A 24,124-nucleotide genomic window follows, 5' to 3' on the forward strand; every position below is an offset into this window, starting at 1 on the left:
GGCAGCTTGGCAAGGCAGCTAACAGCCCAGAGGGAGGGCGGTGGGGGGCTCAGCACGTGCTTTCCCTTCCCAGGCTCATTCTGCCTCTAGTCCAGCCGTGGGCAAACTACGGCCCGCGGGCCAGATCCGGCCCGTTTGAAATGAATAAAACTAAAAAAAAAAAGACCGTACCCTTTTATGTAATGATGTTTACTTTGAATTTATATTAGTTCACACAAACACTCCATCCATGCTTTTGTTCCGGCCCTCCGGTCCAGTTTAAGAGCCCGTTGTGGCCCTCGAGTCAAAAAGTTTGCCCACCCCTGCTGTAGTCTGTTCCCACTTGGTTCTCATTGCATGTCAGATTCTCACACGTGGTAATGAACTACATCAGTGCTCAGCAGAAAACTGGCAACTTTGAGCTTCCTAAGCCATAGCTCCAAGCAGGAGAGCTTGCTCTAAATACCTATCTCATCTAGAACCCCATGAGCACCTATGAGGGACCCTAAGCATCAGATCAAGCAAAATAGAAAGATGGTAGCTCTGTTTCCAAGTAGACACGGGACTTATTATTTTAAACTAGAGGCCTGGTGCATGACAATTCGTGCACTGGGGTAGGGGTAGGGGTCCCTCAGCCCAGCCTGCACCCTTTCGCAGGCTGTGCCCTTGAGGGACGTCCAAATGATGGCTTAGGCTCAGTCGGACATCCTTAGCGCTGCGCCGTGGAAGTGGGCCGCTGCACTTGCCAGCTGTCAGCCTGGCTTGTGGCTAAGTGGTGCTCCCCCTGTGAAAGGGCACTGACCACCAGGGACAGCTTCTGTATTGAGGTCATTCCGCCATTTGGTCGATTTGCATATTACCCTTTTATTATATAGGATAGGTACACGTTGACTATAAAAAACTGAGTTAGTCCCACCTGAAAAACAGAACAAAGAACCAACTAACCTTTAACGTCTTATTGTGACGCTGCAGTTCCCTGCAGAGAGACTCTAGTTTGCTTCTTGCCAAGATAGCCTTGCTGTGCTCACTCTGCAAATGAACTTTCTCTTTCACAATCTGGGCTTGTTTCTTCTGCAGAATCTTCATTTGCTTCTGAACATTCCTGCTCTCCTCCAGCTAAAATAATAAGCACTTTACATTTAGGAAGTACACTGAAAACCTTTGAGTTATGGATGGAAGAATTACAGTAAGAGCTATGAACACATTTTCCATATCCAAATATTATAATGGAATATTTCATTTTCAATTAGTTCATGCCATTCTACTTTGCCAACCTTCTCTTTTCCAGTTGTGACAGGAAAGTAAGCAAACAATCTAGGGCAGGGAAAAAATCTTAATCTCTTTACTTTCTTACTAAAAAGAAAAATATGATGTTTGAGGAAAACTTTTCAGGAATCAACACCATCAAGTTTTACTTTTCTGAAAGCACACTTAGGCTACTTTAATGAAACAGCTCTCTAAATTAGAACTTAATAAGCTGTGCTCAGGGCTCTTTGTGAGTGAGGGAGGATCATTGGAATTTGCAATTTGGAGCAAATGATTCTATTTCAAAGTTATATCAACACTAATTGATAAGATGGCAGCCTTACTGACCTTTCACTGAAGCAAATGATGCTGTCATGATTTCAGAAACAAGAGTGACACCTTGTGGCCTATCAAAACATACCAAGCATCCTTACTGGCAATGTGCACCTACAGCTATTAAAAACGCCTTTATGGAAATTCCTGCTGGAAAAGTAATACTTTTGTAAAGTAATCTCTCTGTGGCACAACTCCAAGAGGCTGCAAGTTCTGCAGACACCATCTGTAACTCCATTGAGGAATGGAAGTCCCCCAGCCTTCCCAGCCTCAAGGTAACCACAATTCTGAATCTTGGGTTCACTACTCCTTTGCTCGCCTCTTTCTTTTATGTCATCTGTGTGTGGTCCTAAAAGAAATCATTTTGGTTTTAGTTGTTTTGACTTTATTGTGGCTACTGCAACTGAGGAACAAAATTTTTTATTTTCTTTCATTTAAATTAATATAAGCTTAAATAGCCACATGTGACTATTGGCTGTTTTGGACAGCACAGCTGTAGATTATATTGCTAGGAGCCATCCAGATTATTCACATGTAATAATACATAGACCAGCGAACAGCAAACTTTATATATATCCAGAAGGTAAATATTTTAGGCTTTGCAGGTCTCTTAGGATATCTGTTGGGTCATCCTCTTTTTCTAAACAACATTTTAAAAATGTAAAAACCATTCTTAGCTTAGTACAAAAAACAGGCCTCACCAGATTCAGCCAACAGGTTGCATAATATTATACTTTTTAAAAAATACAACACACACAACACACTGTATTGACCCATTCATTTATCACTGAGCATTTGGGTTGCTTCCAGGTTTTTTTTTTTTTTTTTTTTTTTTTATATATTTTATTGATTTTTTTACAGAGAGGAAGGGAGAGAGATAGAGTTAGAAACATCGATGAGAGAGAAACATCGATCAGCTGCCTCCTGCACATCTCCCACTGGGGACGCGCCCGCAACCCAGGCACATGCCCTTGACCGGAATCGAACCCGGGACCTTTCAGTCCACAGGCCGACGCTCTATCCACTGAGCCAAACCGGTTTCGGCGCTTCCAGGTTTTATTACTCACAATGATCTGAACATTCTGATGTGCTTCTTCATACACACATGCAACAATTTCTCTTGGATGCAAACCTAGAAGTGGGGTTGCTAGGCAATGATTTCTAATGTTCTATTTCACATTACTATACCAAACTGTTTGCCAGAGTGGCTGGCAAATTTCTTTTCCCATCAATAATTTAAGTAGATCAAGTAGATGCACATCCTTCTCCAAAACTTAGTATGATCTGGTCATTGACAAAAAGTAGTATTTATGATATAGAATAACTGCTTTAACAAAAGATGAAGCCCCACCGGTGTGGCTCAGCAGTACAATGTTGATCCAGGAACCAAGAGGTCACCAGTTCGATTCCCGGTCAGGGCATATGCCCAGGTTGTGGGATCAATCCCCAGTAGGGGTGCATGCAGGAGGCAGCCAAAGAATGACGTTCCTCTCTCATTGATGTTTCTATCTCTCTAACCCTCTCCTTTACTCTTTCTCTAAAAATCAATAAAAACGTATCTTTTAAAAAACTTAACAGATGAGCCGAAACCGGTTTGGCTCAGTGGATAGAGCGTTGGCCTGCAGACTGGAGGGTCCCAGGTTTGATTCCGGTCAAGGGCATGTACCTGGGTTGTGGGCACATCCCCAGTAGGGGGTGTGCAGGAGGCAGCTGATCGATGTTTCTCTCTCATCGATGTTTCTAACTCTCTCTCTCCCTTCCTCTCTGTAAAAAATCAATAAAATAGCCAAAACCGGTTTGGCTCAGTGGATAGAGCGTCGGCCTGCGGACTGAAGGGTCCCAGGTTCGATTCCGGTCAAGGGCATGTACCTGGGTTGCGGGCATATCCCCAGTAGGAGATGTGCAGGAGGCAGCTGATCCATGTTTCTCTCTCATCGATGTTTCTAGCTCTCTATCTCTCTCCCTTCCTCTCTGTAAAAAATCAATAAAATATATTTAAAAAAAAAATCAATAAAATATATTTAAAAAAAAAACTTAACAGATGAAAATACATATAAATTGTCAATGATGATTCACGTTAAGTATTTCATAAAAGGCGCTAATTTTAACATTTATATTAGAATTCTAAAAGCCTTCCAAAACCCTTACTTCAAAGGATTCTATGACGTTTCCATGATTTAGTTCAAAAAGGATGGCAGTATTTCCATATTGAGGCTGCTTTCTTAATTTTAAAAAGAGAATTAATGCTACTTGAATTAACATAGGCCCAGAACAAATAAGGTCAATTTCTTTGGAGGAAACTGGGAAAAAGGAATGCTTGGCACACAGTATATGGTAAATAAAAATTTCCCGAGATACAGTATTGTTTTAGTAGACTATTTCATCCAACTCACAATCTCAATCACAATGGCTAAAACCTTTAACTCTAAAATTCCCTTGGGAAAAGTTAAATATAGGAACCATTTTAGCCCAAATGATGAAAAGCATGATCCAGGAATGAAAATACTGACTTAGACATACTCCGAACTGAGTTTTACAAAAACTCATTATAAAATGACATTATAAAATTGTCATACCAGCAACAAAAAAAGCCCCAAGAAATCAGATTCTCCTCTTCAATTTTAGAATAAAACCTAATTTAGCATTCAAAGCTACATCAAAATCACAGCCCAGTCAACATGGCTCAGTGGTTGAGCGTTGACCTATGAACAAGGAGGTCACAGTTCAATTCCTGGTCAGGGCATATGCCTGGGTTGCAGGCTAGATCCCCATTGTGGAGCGTGCAGGAGGCAGCTGATCAATGATTCTTTCTCATCATTTATGTTTCTATCTCTATTTCCCTCTACCTTCCTCTCTGAAAGCAATAAAAATATATTTTAAAAAAACTTATCAAGCACATATCCATTTTGCTATATTTTATATGGTCCTCAACCCCTTGATTTAATACTCACAAGATCAGCATATTTCTTACAGAGAGCTGCCAGCTTCTCTTCTGGAGTTGAAAGGGTGTTTAGGGCTTGCATCAATAATAAAACTTCTTTACCTGATGATTAACAAGATAAGAAATAAGTCCTGGAAGAAGAATGAGATCTAATCTAACCTGCAAATTCTACACAGCACTTCCTATGTTCTGACACCCAGAATAAAATAATTTATGCCTATAATTAGAAATAAGAGATTTACCATCTAAATTAAGAAAGCTATTTTTAAATTCAAGATTGATAGGCACCCCTTCCACACCCACACCCCTAATTTCTTCACTCTCTAACACAGCTATTTGTAAGAACTCTTGCTGAAGGCTTAAAAATTCCCCTGCCTACCCAATGATGTCCAACTTAAGACAAAGGGCAAGTTACAAAGGGCAGAATATTTTTAAAAACTTTCTCCTAACCAAGTACAAATATAGAAGCAAGTTCAAAGGGAATTTCAGTTGGTCCTCTCTGCCTAAGATACACACTCACTTGTGACACGTCTTTTCCTAATGCACAATTTAAATAACATCTGAATGATTTAGGAACCATATTGTGTTAACCAAGTTCAATGTAAATAAAAAGATGTCAAGATAGCACTTCCCTTGGGAAAAAGAGCTTAACAATAATATTTAAAGATTTCAGCAGAGAGAAAGAAGCAGGTGGCTGAGATACAAGGGGACAAGTGGCATTTATAATGTTTTATTTTTTTAATATATTTTTATTGATTTCAGAGAGAAAGGGAGAGGAAGACAGAAACATCAATGATGAGAGAGCATCACTCATCAGCTGCCTCCTGCACGCTCCACACTAGGGATCAAGCCCATAATCCAGGCATGTGCCCTGACCAGGAATTGAACGGTGACTTCCTGGTTCATAGGTAGATGCTCAAGCACTGAGTCATGCCAGCTGGACCATTCCTTTTTATTGCTGAACTAGAGGCATGGTGCACGAATTTTGTACAGGGGTGGGGGCAGGGGGAAGGGGGCCCCTCAGTCTGGCCTGCACCCTCTCCAATCCGGGACCCCTCAGGGAATGTCCGACTGAGGGTTTGTGCCCACACTTTTAACAGATGACAGCTCCATTGTTGTTTTTTTCTTTTCATGCTTAAACCCATTGGAATTAGTAGGTATTCAAAGTGTGTATACATTTTGGGGGGACACCCTATATATCTCTAGTCAGTGGTGAAAGGAACCAACAGAGGATTTGGAACCCCCAGACAGAGAATCTCGCTCACTTCCTGCATGTCTCCCACTCCACTTTCCACCTTCGTGGGCAGCAGGAGAATCAATGTTTTCTCTCATTAACTCGGAAAAGCACGTCCTGTCACCCACTGCCCAGCAGGAGTGCGCTAGGCCCCAAGCAAGCGAGGCCGAGTCAGGGCAGCCTTTGTTCATGGGTGCTGGCATCCAAAGTGCACATTCCTCCTCTGCAGTTGCCCTGACTATCCCATCATTTCACTGAGAGGACAGAACTCCTTGCCTCCTCTGGGTTCCTGATCTTGAACACTGACCAAAGGCACCTCAGCGAGGGCCGCCTGCGCCCACCAGCTGTGTCTGTCTGCACCTGCTCCCACCTCAGCACTTGCATTAGTCCCACAGAGGTGATCTCGTCGCTGCACTGGCCTCTGCAGGAACAGGGCATCACCACTCCGCCCTCTCACTGTCATCTCAGAGGCGCCCACCCTCAACACCCAGAACACCCAGACACTCTCCAAAAGACATGCGCATGTCCTGTGGGGGGACATAGGCATGCTGGGGTTGATGGAAGTGTGGCGGAGGGAACTTGTGCGTGCCTTGGTCCAGGACTGTTGCAGGCGTGCTAGGGTGACAGCGTGCTGTGGGACATTCGCACGCCGGGGGGGGGAGGAGAGGATGTGCGCACCGGAGGCCTGTGGCTTCCCAGATCGGCAAACCCCCGTGGCACAGCCAGGAGGACATCAATTTGGCCCGCCACAGTAGCTGTCCCTGCGATCGAGCACCTTCTGGGCTAGGACGCGGGACTTGCACAGCCACTTCTTGGTGCTGATGGCCTGCAGGCGCTACTTCAGCTAGGCCCACAGGCTCTGCTTGTCACGCTCATGGCCGCCCCCGCTGCCATGTGGGGAGTACAGGCCGCCCCTGCCAGCCTGCCTCCCCAGCCCAGAGGCTCTCCGCACGCGCTGCCTACAGGCCGAGTGTGGGCTGCCCACCAGCCCGGAGTGGCCAGGGCGGGGCAAGACACCTGCCCCCAGCCGCTCAGCGCCTGTGCACGTTTGCGCTGCCCACAGGCCCACCATCTTTGTCGTGTTCATTTGCATACTCACTCCTGATTGGCTGGTAAGCATAGCAGAGGGATGGTCAATTTACATGTTTCTCTTTTATTATATAGGATAATATTCCACTGTATGAGCTGATGGATGATAGCTGTTTTGACTTTGGGGCTATTATGAATAATCACATGGTAATGTTATGTGTAACTTTTTAAGACTCCATCTGCTGTTACGCATATAATTGGGGCTGCTGACTTTTTGAAGAAATATGTCTTGTTTGCAAGGAATTAAAATTATTTTTTATTATATTTCCATAAATTTTTAAGGATTCCAATGTAGCAGAAAATGGACTTAATACGAAGGATAATTCTAATTTAACATATAGAAAACCACACAAATTAAACACTGTTAATTCTAGGTATAGTAAGTTTAAAAAACTTACAGGCAACCAGTAAGACTAAAATAAAAGGGGATTTCAGATTTCATAACGAGATTCAGTGTATCATATTCTTAGTCCTAAATCTCAAACATAGCAGCAAAAAGAAAACATACCCTTGAAAGCCAGTCTTAACCCACTTTCAGAACTGCAGATAACATTATGTCATCTCTAAATTGTTGTGACTAGTTTTTAAATAAAGTGATCAAATAAATATATAGTTTTCAGAGTAAATTTTGGTCAGACCATATTAAAGATAAAAACAAGACAAGTCGAATATTAATTCCTTTAAGTTGGCCCCAAATTTTTTCACAAAAACCATTTATTGCTTATTTAAAGAGAACTTCCTACTCTATTTTTGCCTCCTACACAGAACTGCAGCAGACAGGCAGACAGACCCCACTGAAGACAACAGTCACTAAACATCCACCTTAATACTGGCCACTACAGGCCATGTTCATAATCACCTGTGTGGCAGGAAATATAAAATAAATGAGCTGCATGTGACATCCAACCACTAAGCAGAGATTATTACCTAAGGTTTTTTCTTTGTTCCTGTTGCACTCTGAATCTTGCTGACCATCAGGGGGCTCTGTTCTAGCTTCTCGCCCAGGAATTTCCTCTCTTGACTCGTGTGTGCAGTAGGCTGGGTTCACCAAACTTCTGTTTTTTGTTATAAAGTCACTGCCTTCAGCCTCTTCCAGTGAATGCTTGTTACTTATTCCACCACAATTTGAATCTTGATGTTGAAGAATATCGTTTGATTGAGAAGTACGCAATACATCCGTTTTCACCCCTAGCCCGCACATTCCAGCTTCTTCCATTGCACCAATCACAAACTAGAAGGAAGGGAGCAAAAAAGATGAAAAGGGGGTTAAATCAAATGTAATCAACGTTTACTACCAATAGCACACCGTAAGTTGACAGCTTTTTTCTTTCTTAGTGGTTTGTAAAATTGATGTAAATATTGTAGGTAGTTTCTAAGTTTCACTGAAAGGTGACCTAACTGTAAAGTGTAAAAAAGTAAAGTTAAAAAAAAATCACACACCTAAGTGGTACCAAAGAAAGCAAGACATGCCATTTAGTTGTAAATCTAAACTTATTTCCCTATAAAACCTCCACTGCTTAATTAGCACCTTCACAAATTATACCAAGTTAATGAACACAAGTTATTCTGGTCTTGATGGTAGATTTTTGGTGGGGATCACTTTGTTTTGTAGTGTACATAGATGACAAATTACAATGTTGCACACCTGAAACATGTTATATTCTAATTTTACCTCAAAAAAATTATTCTGGTCTTATCCTCAAGGAAATGGTACAGAAGAGATGGCTCACTAGGTCCAGCAAAAACCCCATGCTCCTCCAGTATCCTGAGGAGCTGGTACTGCTGGACCAGTGCTCAGCTAAAGACTACGTCTCCCAGTCCCTTACATCTAGGTGGGACTCCCATGTGAAGTTCCCGCCAATGGAATGTGAGCCCAAGTGATGACTGTCCCTTCTGCAACAAGATTTTTATTCTTAGAAGCACATGTTCTTTCTCCATCACCTCTTCCCCATTGTGGCTGAATGCAGAGGTCTTCAAGATCCTACGAGATGGCAGAGCCACAGGATGAAATCAGCCTAGGCCCCTAAATCCCATGTACATATAAGTCACCCTTCTTATAAAAAACACCCACACCACTGTTATTAAAGTACAAGTTTGCATGGAGGAAGTTGAAAGAATTATGCTGTATAAAAGAAGCCAGACACAAAAGCCACAAATTGTCCACACCAAAACCACTATTACAGGAGCAAGAAAATAAAGTTCTCCCATGTTAAGCCACAAAATTTTGAGTATAATGTTTTAAGCAGGTATGCCTACTCCAATATAGCTAGTAGGCAATGGAGAGATGGCTTTATTGTAGCATTTTATTCTAAAACTCAATAATTTTATCATTTATTCATGGGTTTCCCTCTCCTCGTTAACATTGCTTGTTCACATTGCTTGTTCATATGATGTGGCACAAATTTAAATTCTATACGATTTCCTCTGTGTGTGAAAGAGAGCTTTTTCGGTTTTTTAAATAATCCAATCAGGGGATGTCTAATATCTTTCTCTTATCACAAATGAACAAAAGCTACTTTCCAAAGTTACTAGAACAGATTATGTTGTTATAATAATATCCAACTGAATAACTAAAAATAATTTAAAATATCAAAGCAGGGAATAGAGAGGTTAAGGGACCTAAACCCTTATCTTTTATAGTCTAACTAGTGACCCGGTGCACGGATTCATGCACACTGAAAGGAAATTAATTAGAAGGTGGCTGGTGGGGCAGGATGTCGGGCCAGACACGCGCTGGAGCCAACCTCCCACGGTCCTTCCCTGGCCAACCACACCTGGGGTGGCGCTGTGGCTCAAAGGACATCTGCAGAATAAGCAGGGTCCCTCCGGGAGGTGGGGTCCCTCAGCCTGGCCTGCGGGGATCCAGCCAAAACCGGCTCTCCAATATCCCCCGAGGGGTCAAGGAGTGCCAGAGGGCACTCTGCAAAGTTGCTGTCACACAGGGTGTGGACTGCAAATGCAAGTGGGCAGTAAACCAGATTCAGGGCCAACAGTGCCCCAGCAACAACATAACCCACGGCCAAAGGTGGAATTGCGCAGCCCCGCGAGGAATCAGGCTCCCTCCTCTCTGGTTTCAGGGTCCATCACCCAAGAATCACTGCTGCCAAGTCACTGCAGCTCAGCAGCTCCTGTGTTGAGCGCCTTCCCCCTGGTGGTCAGTGCGTGTCACAGCGACCCGTCGGATGGTCAGACACTTAGCATATTAGCCTTTTATATATATACTAGGGGCCCGGTGCACGAAATTTGTGCACTGGGTGTGTGTGTGGGGGGGGGGAGTGTCCCTCAGCCCAGCCTGCCCCCTCTCACATACTGGGAGCCCTCAGGCGTTGACCCCCATCACCCTCCAATCGCAGAATCGGCCCCTTGCCCAGGCCTGACGCCTCTGGCCTAGGCGTCCGGCCGGGGCAGCGGGGACCCGCAGCTGCAGCGGCCCCACGATCGTGGGCTTCGCTTTAGGCCCAGGCAAGGGACCCCTAGCTCCCATCGCTGGTTCCACCCCTACTTCCTGCTATCACTGGCCAGGGCGGAAAAGGCACCTGATTCTCTGATCATGGCTGGGGGGCAGGGCAAAGGCGGCCCCAGGGCCGCCTTTGCCCTGCCCCCCAGCTCTTAGCTCCCCCCTGGGTTTCCGGTCACTGTCAGTGGCAGGGGGCTTCTTCCTGCTTTCCCTTTTGCCTCCCTGCATTGTGCCTACATATGCAAATTAACCACCATCTTGTTGGCAGTTAACTGCCAATCTTAGTTGGCAGTTAATTTGCATATAGCCCTGATTAGCCAATGAAAAGGGTAGCTCGTACGCCAATTACCATTTTTCTCTTTTATTAGTGTTGACTAGAGGCCTGGTGCACGAAATTCATGCATTCGCAGGGGTGGGGGGGTCCCCTCAGTCTGGCCTGCGCCCTCTCACAGTCTGGGAGTCCTTGGGGGATGTCTGACTGCCATGAGGCAAGCCTGGCTCCTGGCTGAGCAGTGCTCCCCCTGTGGGAGTGCACTGACCACCAGGGGGCAGCTCCTGTGTCAAGCATCTGCCCCTGGTGGTCAGTGTGCATCATAGCAACTGGTCATTCCACCATTTGGTTGATTTGCATATTAGCCTTTTATTATATAGGATAGATTATATATATAGATATATATAGATGTTGACAAATCAAATACTGTGCTTTTGAAAGAACAAGTTGGTACAGCTTTGAAAAATTCTTTAGCAATATGGATACCTACCAACACAGTTAATTCTAGTCCTAGGATTTTACCCAAGTGTATACATACGTGCAACCAAAGGCCAAGAAATGTCTAGAGCAGTGGTTCTCAGCCTGTGGGTCGCAACCCCTTTGGCGATCGAACGACCCTTTCACAGGGGTCGCCTAAGACCATCCTGCATATCAGATATTTACATTACGATTCATAACAGTAGCAACATTACAGTGATGAAGCAGCAACGAAAATAATTTTATGGTTGGGTCACAAGATGAGGAACTGTATTTAAAGGGCCAGAAGGTTGAAAACCACTGGTCTAGAGCAACACTATTTGTAATTACCCCAAAATGAAATCAACTCAAATTTCTATCAACAGAAGAATGGATCATTCTAACATGTTCAGACCATCCAGCAATGACAATGAACTACTAAGAGATACAGCAATACATATGAGTCTCAAAGACAGACTGTTGCAAGGAAGGTGACACAAGAATATATACTCTGGGACAGGAGTCGCCTGCCAACCTTTTGGACCTCATGGACCACCAGTTGGCAACCACTGTTCCAAAGGTTTCCTTAAACCAGCGGTCACCAACCTTTCAGACCTCACCGACCACCAGGTGGCAACCGCTGCTCTAGGAAACCATTTAATAAAATTCAAAAACTGGCAAAGCCAACCGATGGTGCTGGAAATCAGGATAGTGATTACTGTTGAGGGCAGGGCCTTCTGCAGGGCTTGGTAATATTCTGTCTTGATCTAGATGGGGCAACATGGATGCTCACTTTGTGAAAATTCATTAAGCCTAAACATTTGTGTTTTGTATACTTTACTGAATGTATGTGTTACTTCAATAAGGTTTATTTTAAACTTTGTAATTTATATACTACTATTATTCAAAATTGATGAAGAACCAAAGCAGAAATATTTTCCTCTAGGAAGAGAGATGAAAAGTGTGTTGTTTTTCATGATACTTTAAAAATACTATACATGTAATACTTTCATTTCTTACAAAACTAATGCATTAAGGGGAACTGGGCTATTTTGAGTTACAGTTTGATGCCACACTCTAAGCCTAATTCAGAATTCACAAAGTAATATTGAAGACTCTTTAATTCGTTCAAAAATTTTTTAATTTCACTTTTAGCCTAGAGGAGTGGCTCAGTTGGTTAACCATCATCTTGTGCACCAAAAGATTGCAGGTTCAATTCCCTAACAGGGTTTTGGGTATGGGTACATATGGAAGGCAAACCAATCAATGTATCACTCTCTCTTCGATGTTTCTCTCTTTCTCTCTCTCCCCCACCCACTTCCTCTAAGTATGTCCTCGGTGAGGATTTTTTTTTTAATTTCACTTCTAAATGTAATGCATTCTATAGAGCACTGTTTCTCAAGTGTAATCCATAGGTATTAAGTTTATTTAAAAATTGCCCTAATCGGTTTGGCTCAGTGGCTAGCGTCGGCCTGCGGACCGAAGGGTCCCAGGTTCGATTCCGGTCAAGGGCATGCACCTTGGTTGCGGGCACATCCCCAGTAGGGGGTGTGCAGGAGGCAGCTGATCCATGTTTCTCTCTCATCGATGTTTCTAACTCTAACCCTCTCCCTTCCTCTCTGTAAAAAAATCAATAAAATATACTTTAAAAAAAAATTAATGAAGTTTTAAAAAATGTCCTTTGTTAAATTTCATTACTGCAGAAACTTAAAGCAATTAATATGCCCCAATAACATACTTCAAAAGTATTAATCTCAAACCAAATGCAAAGTGATCATTTTAACACTACATTATACATTTAAGTACTAGTTCCTACCTCTACTTTATATGAGATATTTAACTGCTATATACTAGCTGGGCACATAATATTAACACAGACCCTTTACACAAAAGCAATACAGAGGGTGAAAAAATTGAGTACTATTAATATCATCTTCCTCAATTAAAAAAAAATAATTTTCAAACCTATCCCTTGAAAACCATTAGTATTAGGAATAGGGTTACAAAACAACAATTTTGGCTTTAAATATTGATGAAAGTCTATTCAAAGATAAATAAAATGAAGATTTTTTTAACTCTTAGCACATAATAGAATTTCTCAGAAGCATAATCATAATAAACCCCACATAACACCAGAAAGCATGGTATAAAGCCATATCCAAATATAATGAGCAAGCAATTTGGAAGATGAGGAGCATAAATAATTTTCACCAAGGAAAACCTGAGGCCTAAGATCAATTTTAATAAGAAAGCTGCCTGAGGAATGAAACTTGTTAATTTATAGTTTTTGATTGTTTGTTTTATTGATTTCAGAGAGGAAGGGAGAGGGAGAGACAGAAACATCAATGATGAGAGAGAATCATGATTGGCTGCCTCCTGCACACCCCCTACTGGTGAGGGAGCTACAACTGGGACATGTGCCCTTGACCGGAATCAAACCCAGGACCCCTCTGTCCACAGGCCGACACTCTTATCTGCTGAGCCAATCCAGCTAGGGCAATTTATAGTTTTTCAGTTCTCTTAGTGATTTTTCATAACATTTTTACTGAGATTTAATTGTACACCCTACTGAAAGTGTACAATTCACTGGCTTTTAGAGTTTAGAGCTATGAACCATCACCACAATCGATTTTAAATCACCTTCATCACCTCAAAAAGAAACTCAGTAATCTTTAGCCATAAAACCGTAATCCTGCCCTAGCCGGTTTGGCTCAGTGGATAGAGCGTCGGCCCTCAGAATAAAGGGTCCCAGGTTTGATTCCAGTAAAGGGAATGTACCGTGACTGCGGGCACATCCCTGGTGGGGAATGTGCATGAGACAACTAATCGATGGTTCTCTCACTGATGTTTCTCTCTGCATCTCTCCCCCCCCCCCCCCGTCTCTGTAAAAAATCAATAAAATATATTAAAAAAATAAATAAGGCATGTACCTTGGTTGCAGGTGTGATCCCCAGTAGGGGGCATGGAGGAGGCAATGATCGGTGTTTCTCTCTCATCGATGTTTCTAACTCTCTATCCCTCTCCCTTCCTCTCTGTAAAAAATCAGTAAAAATGTATTTTAAAAAAAAAAGAAAAGAAATATATTAATGGAGAGAAACTGGGTGAGTGGGGCCAGAGCAGAAGTCCACTGGGCTTCACGGCATGCCTGCTTTTACCTTTCAAGTTAGGGACCATGAGTTACCTTCATAACAGTTTGTTCTTGTTTTTTAAATACCATACCAAGATGAATAGAGTTCTCTAATACAGTACCTATTATCAGGAAAAAATGTTTATTTAAATCCCAATCTAAAATAAAAATGAAACCAACAGTAAGTACTTTCAAGATTAAATTTCTATGTGAACTTTTTCCTAAGCAAAATCATAAAACGAAACTATAAAACTTTCATTATGTTGATCAGTCCAGTCATGAGCAGTGCATTTAGCTCTTGTAGCTTGAAAGATAGTAGAGAGCACACCATTCAGCCCCAACCAAGTTTACTAGAACCCTAAACCCCAACACACTCCCCACCCCAGACACTACCCACCTGTCAAAGGATGCATTTCTCCATCTGCCTTCCACTGTCTCAATACTTGGAGCTAAGATGTCTCATTTTTTTTATAATATATTTTTATTTATTTCAGAGAGGAAGGGAGAGAGAAATAGAGATAGAAACATCAATGATGAGAGAGAATCATTGATCAGCTGCCCCCTGCACATCCCCTACTCGGGATCCAGCCACAACCTGGGCATGTGTCCTGACCAGGAATCGAACCATAACCTCCTGGTTCATAGGTCGATGCTCAACAACTGAGCCACACAGGCTGGGCCTAAGATGTCTCCTTAACTGAAGAAGAGAGTCTTTCAAAATGGAGAGTCACCAGTTTACCTACTATTAATTGTAGAAACAAAGAATAAGTATTACAGAAATTTTAACAAATGAACATGAATATTCTGTATTCATCTACTACCTGTAACAGCTTTCTGGATCAACACATTTGAAACTGAGCCTGCATGGGATTTAAAAGCCTAAAAGAAAAAAAATTTAAATAAGTTTCTTTCCTACTCTGTGAATAAAGAGAAAGATGAATAATTCTAAAATTTAAAACTTTCAGTTATGCTCTTTCAAGTAAGTGTTAAAGCTAAAGAACCATATTTCTTTGGCTAGTTTTGCTTAAAGAGCTTAAATATTAGCAATGGTTGTTCTTTTCTAAGACTTGTGTAAATAAAAAACAAAAGCTAACACCCACATCCACTTCCTAATTATTTCCACTACCATCTGCTTAAATGAGCTAGAATGCCTTCAACCAGTGCCAGGCACATACTGAGAGCAGAAAATCACTCAGTCCTTGCCGCTGAGGGATGGGGTGGTTCTTCGGAGGGAGCTGGTGGGAAGCTGGGTACATTTATGTGTTTTCCTGGGGAGAGATCCTTAGTTTGCCTTGGGTTCCCAAAGAAACCTACCAAGTAGATAAGGTCCCCAGAACCTTCAGAACTTGCAAGCCTTGTTACCCCATTTTTTTGTTGTTGGTTAATCCTCACCAGAGGATATTTTTCCATTGATTTTTAGAGAGAGTGGGAGGGGGAGAGACAGAGAGAGAGAGAAACATCAATGTGAGAGACACATCAAATGGTTGCCTCCACATGCACCCAGACTAGAGCCAGGGATCTAGCCTGCAACCAAGGTATGTGCCCTTGATAGGAATCAAACCCGCACCCTTTCAGTCTGCAGGCCGACGCTCTAGCCACTGAGCCAAACTGGCTAGGGCCCTGTTACCCCATTTAACCTTTCCCAGCCCACTGAGAGGGAGATCTTGTTTCCAGATAAGGAAAATGAGACTTAGTAAGGTGAGGTAACTTGCCCAAGATCATATTAAACTCAGTAAAAGAAGCCAATAAAATTCAAAGCCAGGGCTGTCAAACTCAAGAGCCTATGTTCTCTCCATTGCACCGCTCTCCTCGCTTCATACATCGGCCTTGGAAAATGAAAGGTCAAAGTCAAAAAGATCTCTTACGCAGTTACAAAACATCTAAAAATACATAGCATGCTAGATATACCAATATGAACTTAGGAAAACAATGGGAAAAGCTCTACAATTTTTAGCAGTGATTAACTCAAATTTAGAGAGGTGAGGCAGAATTGATTCAGGGTACATTTACCTTTAAATAAGTTTAAGTGATTATTTAAGGCACTGAGGTGGTGGTGTTGTTTTTAAAAAAAAGAAAGAAAACAACTTATTTGTGCCCTAAATTATCTCTAAAAATCTCTTCAAACCTATGTTTCTAATAATTTACCCTAAGAGTTTTCAACTACCAAACAGGAATATGAGGACAAGACTGCATCCATGCTTGCCGGCCCAATGTGGCCCAGTGTGGGCAGAAGGCACAGGGAAATATTGATGATAGCAAAGATACACGGTACCCCTTTAGGACACCAGCTATTGGCCTTATTTAGTTTTATAAATATGAACCTCCCTCTTAAACATTTCCAGTATTTTAAGGGGCTTTTACATTTCCAAATATAAATTTTACAAACAAACCTGTTATAAAAATTACGTTTTCATGGGCTTTTTTATTTTTTAAATAGGTGGATGGAGTTGGGTTCATGTGCTTTTTAAATTAGAAAAGTGACTTTAGCTTTATTACAATAGTTTATATACTAAAGCTATTTTAATCTTTCAAAGAATTATTCTGGATAGCAAAGTTTTCCACACAGCTAACACTTTACCAATCATTCATCTCAAAATTCTGTTTTAATCATTTTGGACCAGTCGTTAAAATATGTATTATATTATATAACTCAATGCCTCCTCAAATAGTAGCCTGGCTTTTTAAAAAATGTATATTTTATTGATATTTTACAGAGAGGAAGGGAGAGGGATAGAGAGTTAGAAACATCGATCAGCTGCCTCCTGCACACCCCAAACTGGGGATGTGCCTGCAACCAAGGTACATGCCCTTGACCGGAATCGAACCTGGGACCTTTCAGTCTGCAGGCTGATACTCTATCCACTGAGCCTAACCAGTTAGGGTGGGCTTTTTTTTTTTGAAAAAACATATCTTTTTTTATTTTAGAGAGGAAGGGAGAGGGAGGGAGAGATAGAAACATCAATGATGAGAGAATCATTTATTGGCTGCCTCCTGCATCCCCCCTTACTGGTGTTCGAGCCTGCAACCCAGGCATGTGCCCTTGACCGGGATCGAATGTTTGACCCTTCAGTCCACAGGTCCATGCTCTATCTACTGAGCCAAACCTGGTAGGCCAACAGTAGCCTGTTTTACTGTGTTAGAACAAAGGAATGAAATAAAAATAAAGGGTTTTTATTTTTAACAGATAAAATGATATATTACTGTGCACTAGCATGTAATTATATTCTGGTGTTTTTTAAGACAATAAATTCTTAATATCTCAAAATATAAAGCCCCAAACGTGAGATCTTACTTTTATTTTAGGCATGAAATACTTTTTTGAGACTTCCTAATTATATAGCGCCATCTTCAAAAACAGACCACACAGAGCCATATATGGGAATTTACTATATTAAAAATGGTGTCGTCCAGCCAGTCTGGTTCAGTGGTTGGGTGTCAGCTCATGAACCAGGAGGTCACGTTTCAATTCCCAGTCAGGGCACATGCCCTGGTTGCAGGCTCGATCTCCAGTATAGGGAGTGCAGGAGGCAGCCAATGAATGATTTTCTCTGTATGATTCCACTTACATGAAATACCTAAAGTAGTGAAATTCATAGAGAGAAAAAATAGAATGGTGGTTGCCAGGGGCTGGGGCAGGGCAAATGGAGTAGTTGCAGTTTGGGAAGTTGAAAAAGTTCTGGAGTGTGCTGATGGTTGCACAACACTGTTAATGTGCTTAATGCCACTCAACTGTATGCCTAAAAATGGTTAAAATGGTAAATTTTATGGTATGTATTTTACCACACATAATAAAAGAATAATGATGAAAATATTTTGGTTTAGAAGGTTCTTCAACCCTTTAGCAAATAAAGCCTACCTTTATTCTGGTCACCTGCCAGGGCTGACCAGCAGATCCTGAGCAACAAAAATATTCTGCTTGCTAGGATTACTGAATTATCCCATTAGCAAGATAAAGCAGTTGAGTCAATAATAATTGGGATGCCACACTGCTAACAACAAGTCCTAGGAATAGGAAAAAATAAGCCTATTCTCTTCTGAAAGCATGGTCTTGGGAAAGATGAAACAAGGAAAAGAAAACCCCACTTCTGATAAAACCTGGAGGCACTGATTCTCAAGCTATGGTCTGTGAACCCTTCCAGGTGGTCTGCAAGCTCAAAATTATGTTCATAACAGTACTGAGATGTTGTCTTTTTGGTGTTGACACTTGCACTGGTGATGCAAAAGCAGAAGTAACATTGTTGGCTCCTTGGCACAAATCAAGGCAGTGGCACCAATCTAATACTAAAAGTCATGTGGAAAAAGCAAGTTTTAATTTAAAATGCCACTGAGGAAGCAATTAAAAATTATCAGTTTGTATTAAATCTCAGCTCTTGCATACACATCTTTCTAATTATGTGTCAAGACACCGAAAGTATACATAAGGCACTTCTACCACACACCAAAGAATGATGGCAATCTCAAGGAAAAGCACTAATGCAGCTTCTGAATTATGAGCCCAACTGGCAGCTTTTTGCATGGATTACCTTCTGTGTTTTGGGTTGTTGTTTTTTTAAGACAAACAGCGGTTGGCCCTAGCTGGTTTGGCTCAGTGAGTAGAACATCAGCCTGCAGACTGAAGGGTCCCGGGTTCAATTCCGGCCAAGGGCACATACCCGGGGTTGTGGGCTCAATCCCCAGGGTGGGGTGTGCAGGAGGCAGCCAATCAATGATTATCTCTCATCATCGATGTTTCTATCTCTCTCTTCCTCTCTGAAATCAATAAAAATATATTTTTTTTAAAAAAAAAGAGCCCTGACCGGTTTGGCTTAGTGGATAGAGCGTCGGCCTGCAGACTCAAGGGTCCCGGGTTTGATTCCAGTCAAGGGCATGTACCTTGGTTGCAGGCACATCCCCAGTGGGGAGTGTGCAGGAGGCAGGTGATCAATGTTTCTCTCTGATCGATGTTTCTAATTCCCTATCCCTCTCCCTTCCTCTCTGAAAAAATCAATAAAATATATTTAAAAAAAAAAAAAAAAAGACAAACAGTGGTTGTTTATTCATACTTGCCCATTTGGCCCTAATTTCCTCCAAACTATATGAAGCAAGCCTGTTAGTTCAAGGCAACTGACTGATGTTGTCAATGTAAAAATTGAGTTTTCAAAAAAATAATAATAAAAATTGAGTTTTCAAACAAAATTAAAAATGTTTAAAAACTATCTGCCACCACCCTTCCCAATACTTCAAAACACTCTTCTGATGAGATCAGTGGTGATAGTAACTAATGTGATTTTGTTATTTAGAACAAAGTGTGCCAATATTTAGAAGATCAACACAATTCCATAAACTAGTATTTCCCAAATGACTACAGGATGATGTTACAAAATGGTGCATGAGAAAAAACATCCAATCAAAATGCAAAACAGACCAATAGATTTTAATATAATAATACAAAAAGTTCCATAGGGTTTTAGATCCAACTAACTTGAAGAACTACTACTTAGAAAAAGAAAAAAAAAAAAACTACTTGCTGAGTTACAGTGTAGTATCAAAGGATTTCCAATTACCTAAAAAGACTATTAAAAATACTCTTCCCTGTGCCAACTACATATATGTGTGAGGCCAGACTGTCTCCATGTACTTCAACTAAAATGGCATATTGCCAAAAATTGAATGCAGAAGTAGATGTGAGAATTCAGCTGTCTTCTATTAAATCATTTATTAAAGAAATCTGTAAAAACTTAAAACAATGCCAGTCTCTCACCAACTTTTATTTCAGAAAATCAGTTACTTTCAATTTTAAAAAGCCATTTCTTATGTTAATGTGTGGAAGGCAGCTCTGACATAGCCCCTAAAAGATCCCACTGATCCTTCTGGGGTTCACAGCCTTGCATAATCCCCTCCTTTGCCTATGGGCTGGACCTAATAACTGGCTTTTAAAGGAGAATTTGTCCTAACCTGTGGGTCTCACCCCTTTGGCAGTCAAACGACCCTTTCACAGGGGTCGCCTAAGACCATCCTGCATATCAGATATTTACATTATGATTCATAACAGTAGCAACATTACAGTTATGAAGTAGCAACGAAAATAATTTTATGGTTGGGCCACATGAGGAACTGTATTTAAAGGGCCAGAAGGGCCGAAACCGGTTTGGCTCTGTGGACAGAGCGTCGGCCTGCGGACTGAAAGGTCCCAGGTTCGATTCCGGTCAAGGGCATGTACCTGGGTTGAGGGCACACCCCCAGTGGGGGGTGTGCAGGAGGCAGCTGATCGATGTTTCTCTCTCATCGATGTTTCTAACTATCTCTCTCCCTTTCTCTCTGTAAAAAATCAATAAAATATATATTTTAAAGGGCCAGAAGGTTGAGAACCACTGTTCCTAGCCTATTTGGCTCAGTGGATAGAGCGTCAGCCTACTGACTGAAGGGTCCCGGGTTCGATTCGACCAAGGGCACATACCCGGGTTGCAGGCTTGATCCCCGAGTGTGGGGCATGCAGGAGGCAACCGATCAATAATTCTCTCTAATCATTGATGTTTCTATCTCTTTCTCCCTCTCCCTTCCTCTCTGAAATCAATAAAAATATATTTAAAAAAAAAGAGAGAGAGAGAATTTGACCTGTTAGAGTGGCCATTACAACAAGACAATCAATAATAAGTGTTGGGAGAGGTTGTGGCAAAAAGGGAACCCTCATTCACTGCTGGTGGGAATGTAGACTGGTACAACCACTATGGAAAGCAGTCTGGTGATTCTTCAAAAAATTAAGAATAGAGCTACCATACGACCCAGCAATCCCACTCTTGGGTATATACCCAAAAAACTCAAAATCATGTATTCTCAAAGATATATGCACTCCTATGTTTATTGCAGCATTGTTCACGGTTGCCAAGACATGAAAACAACCAAAGTGTGCCACAATAGAGGACTGGATAAAGATACGGTACATATACACAATGGAATACTACTCAGCCATAAGAAAGGATGAAACAGCACCATTTGCAACAACATGGATGGACCTTGAGAACATTACGCTAAGCAAAATAAGACAGAAAAACCTAAGAACCATATGATTTCACTCATATGTGGGATATAAAACTGAAACTCATGATCACAAACAGCAGTGTGGTGGTTGCGAGAGGGAAGGGAGTGGGCGGATAAAAGGTTCCTAATACAAGGTGACAGGAGAAAATCTGACTTTGGGTGGTGGGCACAAAGTGCAATATACCGATCTTGTAACATAGAAACCCACATCTGAAACCGCTATGTTCATGTTGACCAATGTCACCCCAATCAATTAAAAACAATTTGGCAAAAATGAGGGATGTCACTTCTATGATTAAGTAACAAAGACTGAATCTTCCTTTCTCTCTTGTACTGACATTCTCTTGTTCGTTCTGATGAAGCCAGCAGCCATGTTGTGAGATGCCTATGGAAAAACCCATGTGGCCAAGAATCAAGGGGCCTCCAGCCAACAGCTCATGAGGAATTAAATCCTGGCAACTACTACATGAGTGAGCTAGAAAGTGGATCCTTCCCAGGGAAGCCTTCAGATCACTGCAGCCCATTAGACCCTGAAGCAGAAGACCCAACTAAGTCACACCCAGATTCCTAACCTACAGAAACTGAGGTCATAATGTTTCAAGCACTATGTTTTGGGGTGATGTGTTACACAGCAATAGATTATTACATCAGTTTTTAAAAAATAAATAATCACTTAAATTTTGTTTTAATTTCTAATATGGAAAATATTATTAGATATAATCCACATAAACAAAAGCTTCTTGGGGTTCTCAATAATTTTTAAGTATGCAAAAAGATCCTGAAACCAAAAAGTTTTAAGAACTGCTGCCCTGGGAGAAAACCAAGATGGCGGCATAGGTAAACACTGGAGTTAACTGCCTGGAACAACCACTTCACAAATACAACTAAAAGACGGAACGGACATCGCCCAGAACCACAGGAAGACTGGCTGAGGAGAAATTCTTCAACTAGAAGGAAAGAGAACAGCATACGAGACTCAGAGGAGGCGCAGTGCGGAAAATACAAAGGTGCGGAGGTACGCGCGGAGCGGGCTGGTAGCTGAGGGCACGGTTGTCGTTTTCAATCGGAAGGGAGTCTCAGATTCTGAGCTCCAGTTCTGGGCCAGTCTCTACAGTCCCAGACTCAAATGGGAGAAACGGGACTGTCTGGCATCGGTCGGAACGCAAGGGCAGCTTTCTCTCCGAGGTTTGCAGCGGTTGCTGGGACTCTGAGAGGCAGAGCCTCTGGGGACGGGACTGAGAGCAGCCATAACTGCTCCCTCCACCCGCTCTGTTGATCCCGTGCAACCAGCCCCGCCCAAGCCCTGCACAGAGCCATTTGCCAGATAGGCTCAGGCAAAGGCTAGATTAGCACCTCCCTAGAGGACAGAAGTTTTCCCACTGCAGACACAGCTGATTCTCACAGCCAGTTGGCCTGGAGGTCAAATCCCCCTAGTATTAACTACAACAATCAAGGCTTAACTACAAAAAGACTGCGCACAAAGACCACTAGGGGGTGCACCAAGAAAGCATAAAAAATGCGGAGACAAAGAAACAGGACAAAACTGTTCAATGGAGGATAGAGTTCAGAACCCACACTTTTAAGGTCTCTCAAGAACTGTCTAGAAGCCGCCGATAAAGTTATTGAGAGCTACAAGAAATCTAATGAGACCCTCGATGTTATGATAAAGAACCAACTAGAAATTAAGCATACACGGACTGAAATAAAGAATATTATACAGACTCCCAACAGCAGACCAGAGGAGCGCAAGAATCACGGCAAAGATTTGAAATGCAAAGAAGCAAAAAACACCCAACCAGAAAAGCAAAATGAAAAAGAATCCGAAAATACGAAGACAGTGTAAGGAGCCTCTGGGACAGCTTCAAGCGTACCAACATCAGAATTATAGGGGTGCCAGAAGAAGAGAGAGGGCAAGATATTGAAAACCTATTTGAAGAAATAATGACAGAAAACTTCCCCCACCTGGGGGAAAGAAATAGGCTTACAGGTCCAGGAAGCGCAGAGAACCCCAAACAAAAGGAATCAAAAGAAGACCACACCAAGACACATCATAATTAAAATGCCAAGAGCAAAAGACAAAGAGAGAATCTTAAAAGCAGCAAGAGAAAGAAACTCAGTTACCTACAAGGGAATACCCATACGACTGTCAGCTGATTTCTTCAACAGAAACTTTGCAGGCCAGAAGAGAGTGGCAAGAAATATTCAAAGTGATGAATGCCAAGAACCTACAACCAAGATTACTTTATCCAGCAACGCTATCATTCAGAATTGAAGGTCAGATAAAGAGCTTCACAGATAAGGAAAAGCTAAAGGAGTTCATCACCACCAAACCAGTATTATATGAAATGCTGAAAGGTATCCTTTAAGAAGAGGAAGAAGAAAAAGGTAAAAATACTAATTATGAACAACTAATATGCATCTATCAACAAGTGAATCTAAGAATCAAGTGAATAAATAATCTGATGAACAGAATGAACTGGTGATTATAATAGAATCAGGGACATAGAAAGGGAATGGACTCACTATTCTTGGGGGGGAAAGGGGTGTGGGAGATGCGGGAAGAGACTGGACAAAAATAGTGCACCTATGGATGAGGACAGTGGGGGGGGGGGTGAGAGCGGAGGGTGGGGTGGGAACTGGGTGGAGGGGAGCTATGGGGGGGGCAAAAGAGGAACAAATGTAATAATCTGAACAATAAAGATTTAATAAAATAAAATAAAATAAAATAAAATAAAAAAGAACTGCTGCCCTGCCTGGCAGGCATGGCTCAGTGCTTGAGCGTTAACCTCTGAACCAGGAGGTCACAGTTCAACTCCCTCCTGGTCAGGGCACATGCCCAGCTTGTTGGCTCAATCCCCAGTGTGGGGCGTGCAGGAGGCAGTTGATCAATGATTCTCTCTCATCACTGATGTTTCTATCTCCCTCCCTCTTCCTTTCTGAAATCAATTTAAAAAACTGCTGCCCTGGTTGCAGTG

The 24,124-nt window shown here is 42.0% G+C and overlaps 1 protein-coding gene across 7 annotated transcripts in view; it reads right to left on the bottom strand.

The window, feature by feature from the left end:
• TXLNG (taxilin gamma) overlaps nucleotides 1-24,124 on the bottom strand; it is a 56,575-nt gene that overhangs the window by 24,550 nt on the left and 7,901 nt on the right. For all 7 annotated transcript variants that reach the window (XM_059679339.1, XM_059679338.1, XM_059679333.1 and 4 more), the window contains 3 exons: nucleotides 7,749-8,052; nucleotides 4,509-4,600; nucleotides 925-1,095 (listed from right to left, as the gene is read on the bottom strand). In XM_059679339.1, coding sequence (XP_059535322.1) covers nucleotides 925-1,095; nucleotides 4,509-4,600; nucleotides 7,749-8,052 — 567 coding nt within the window. The remainder of the gene's footprint in view (nucleotides 1-924; nucleotides 1,096-4,508; nucleotides 4,601-7,748; nucleotides 8,053-24,124) is intronic.

Source organism: Myotis daubentonii, chromosome X, assembly GCF_963259705.1.
Source record: "Myotis daubentonii chromosome X, mMyoDau2.1, whole genome shotgun sequence".
NCBI lineage: Eukaryota > Metazoa > Chordata > Mammalia > Chiroptera > Vespertilionidae > Myotis > Myotis daubentonii.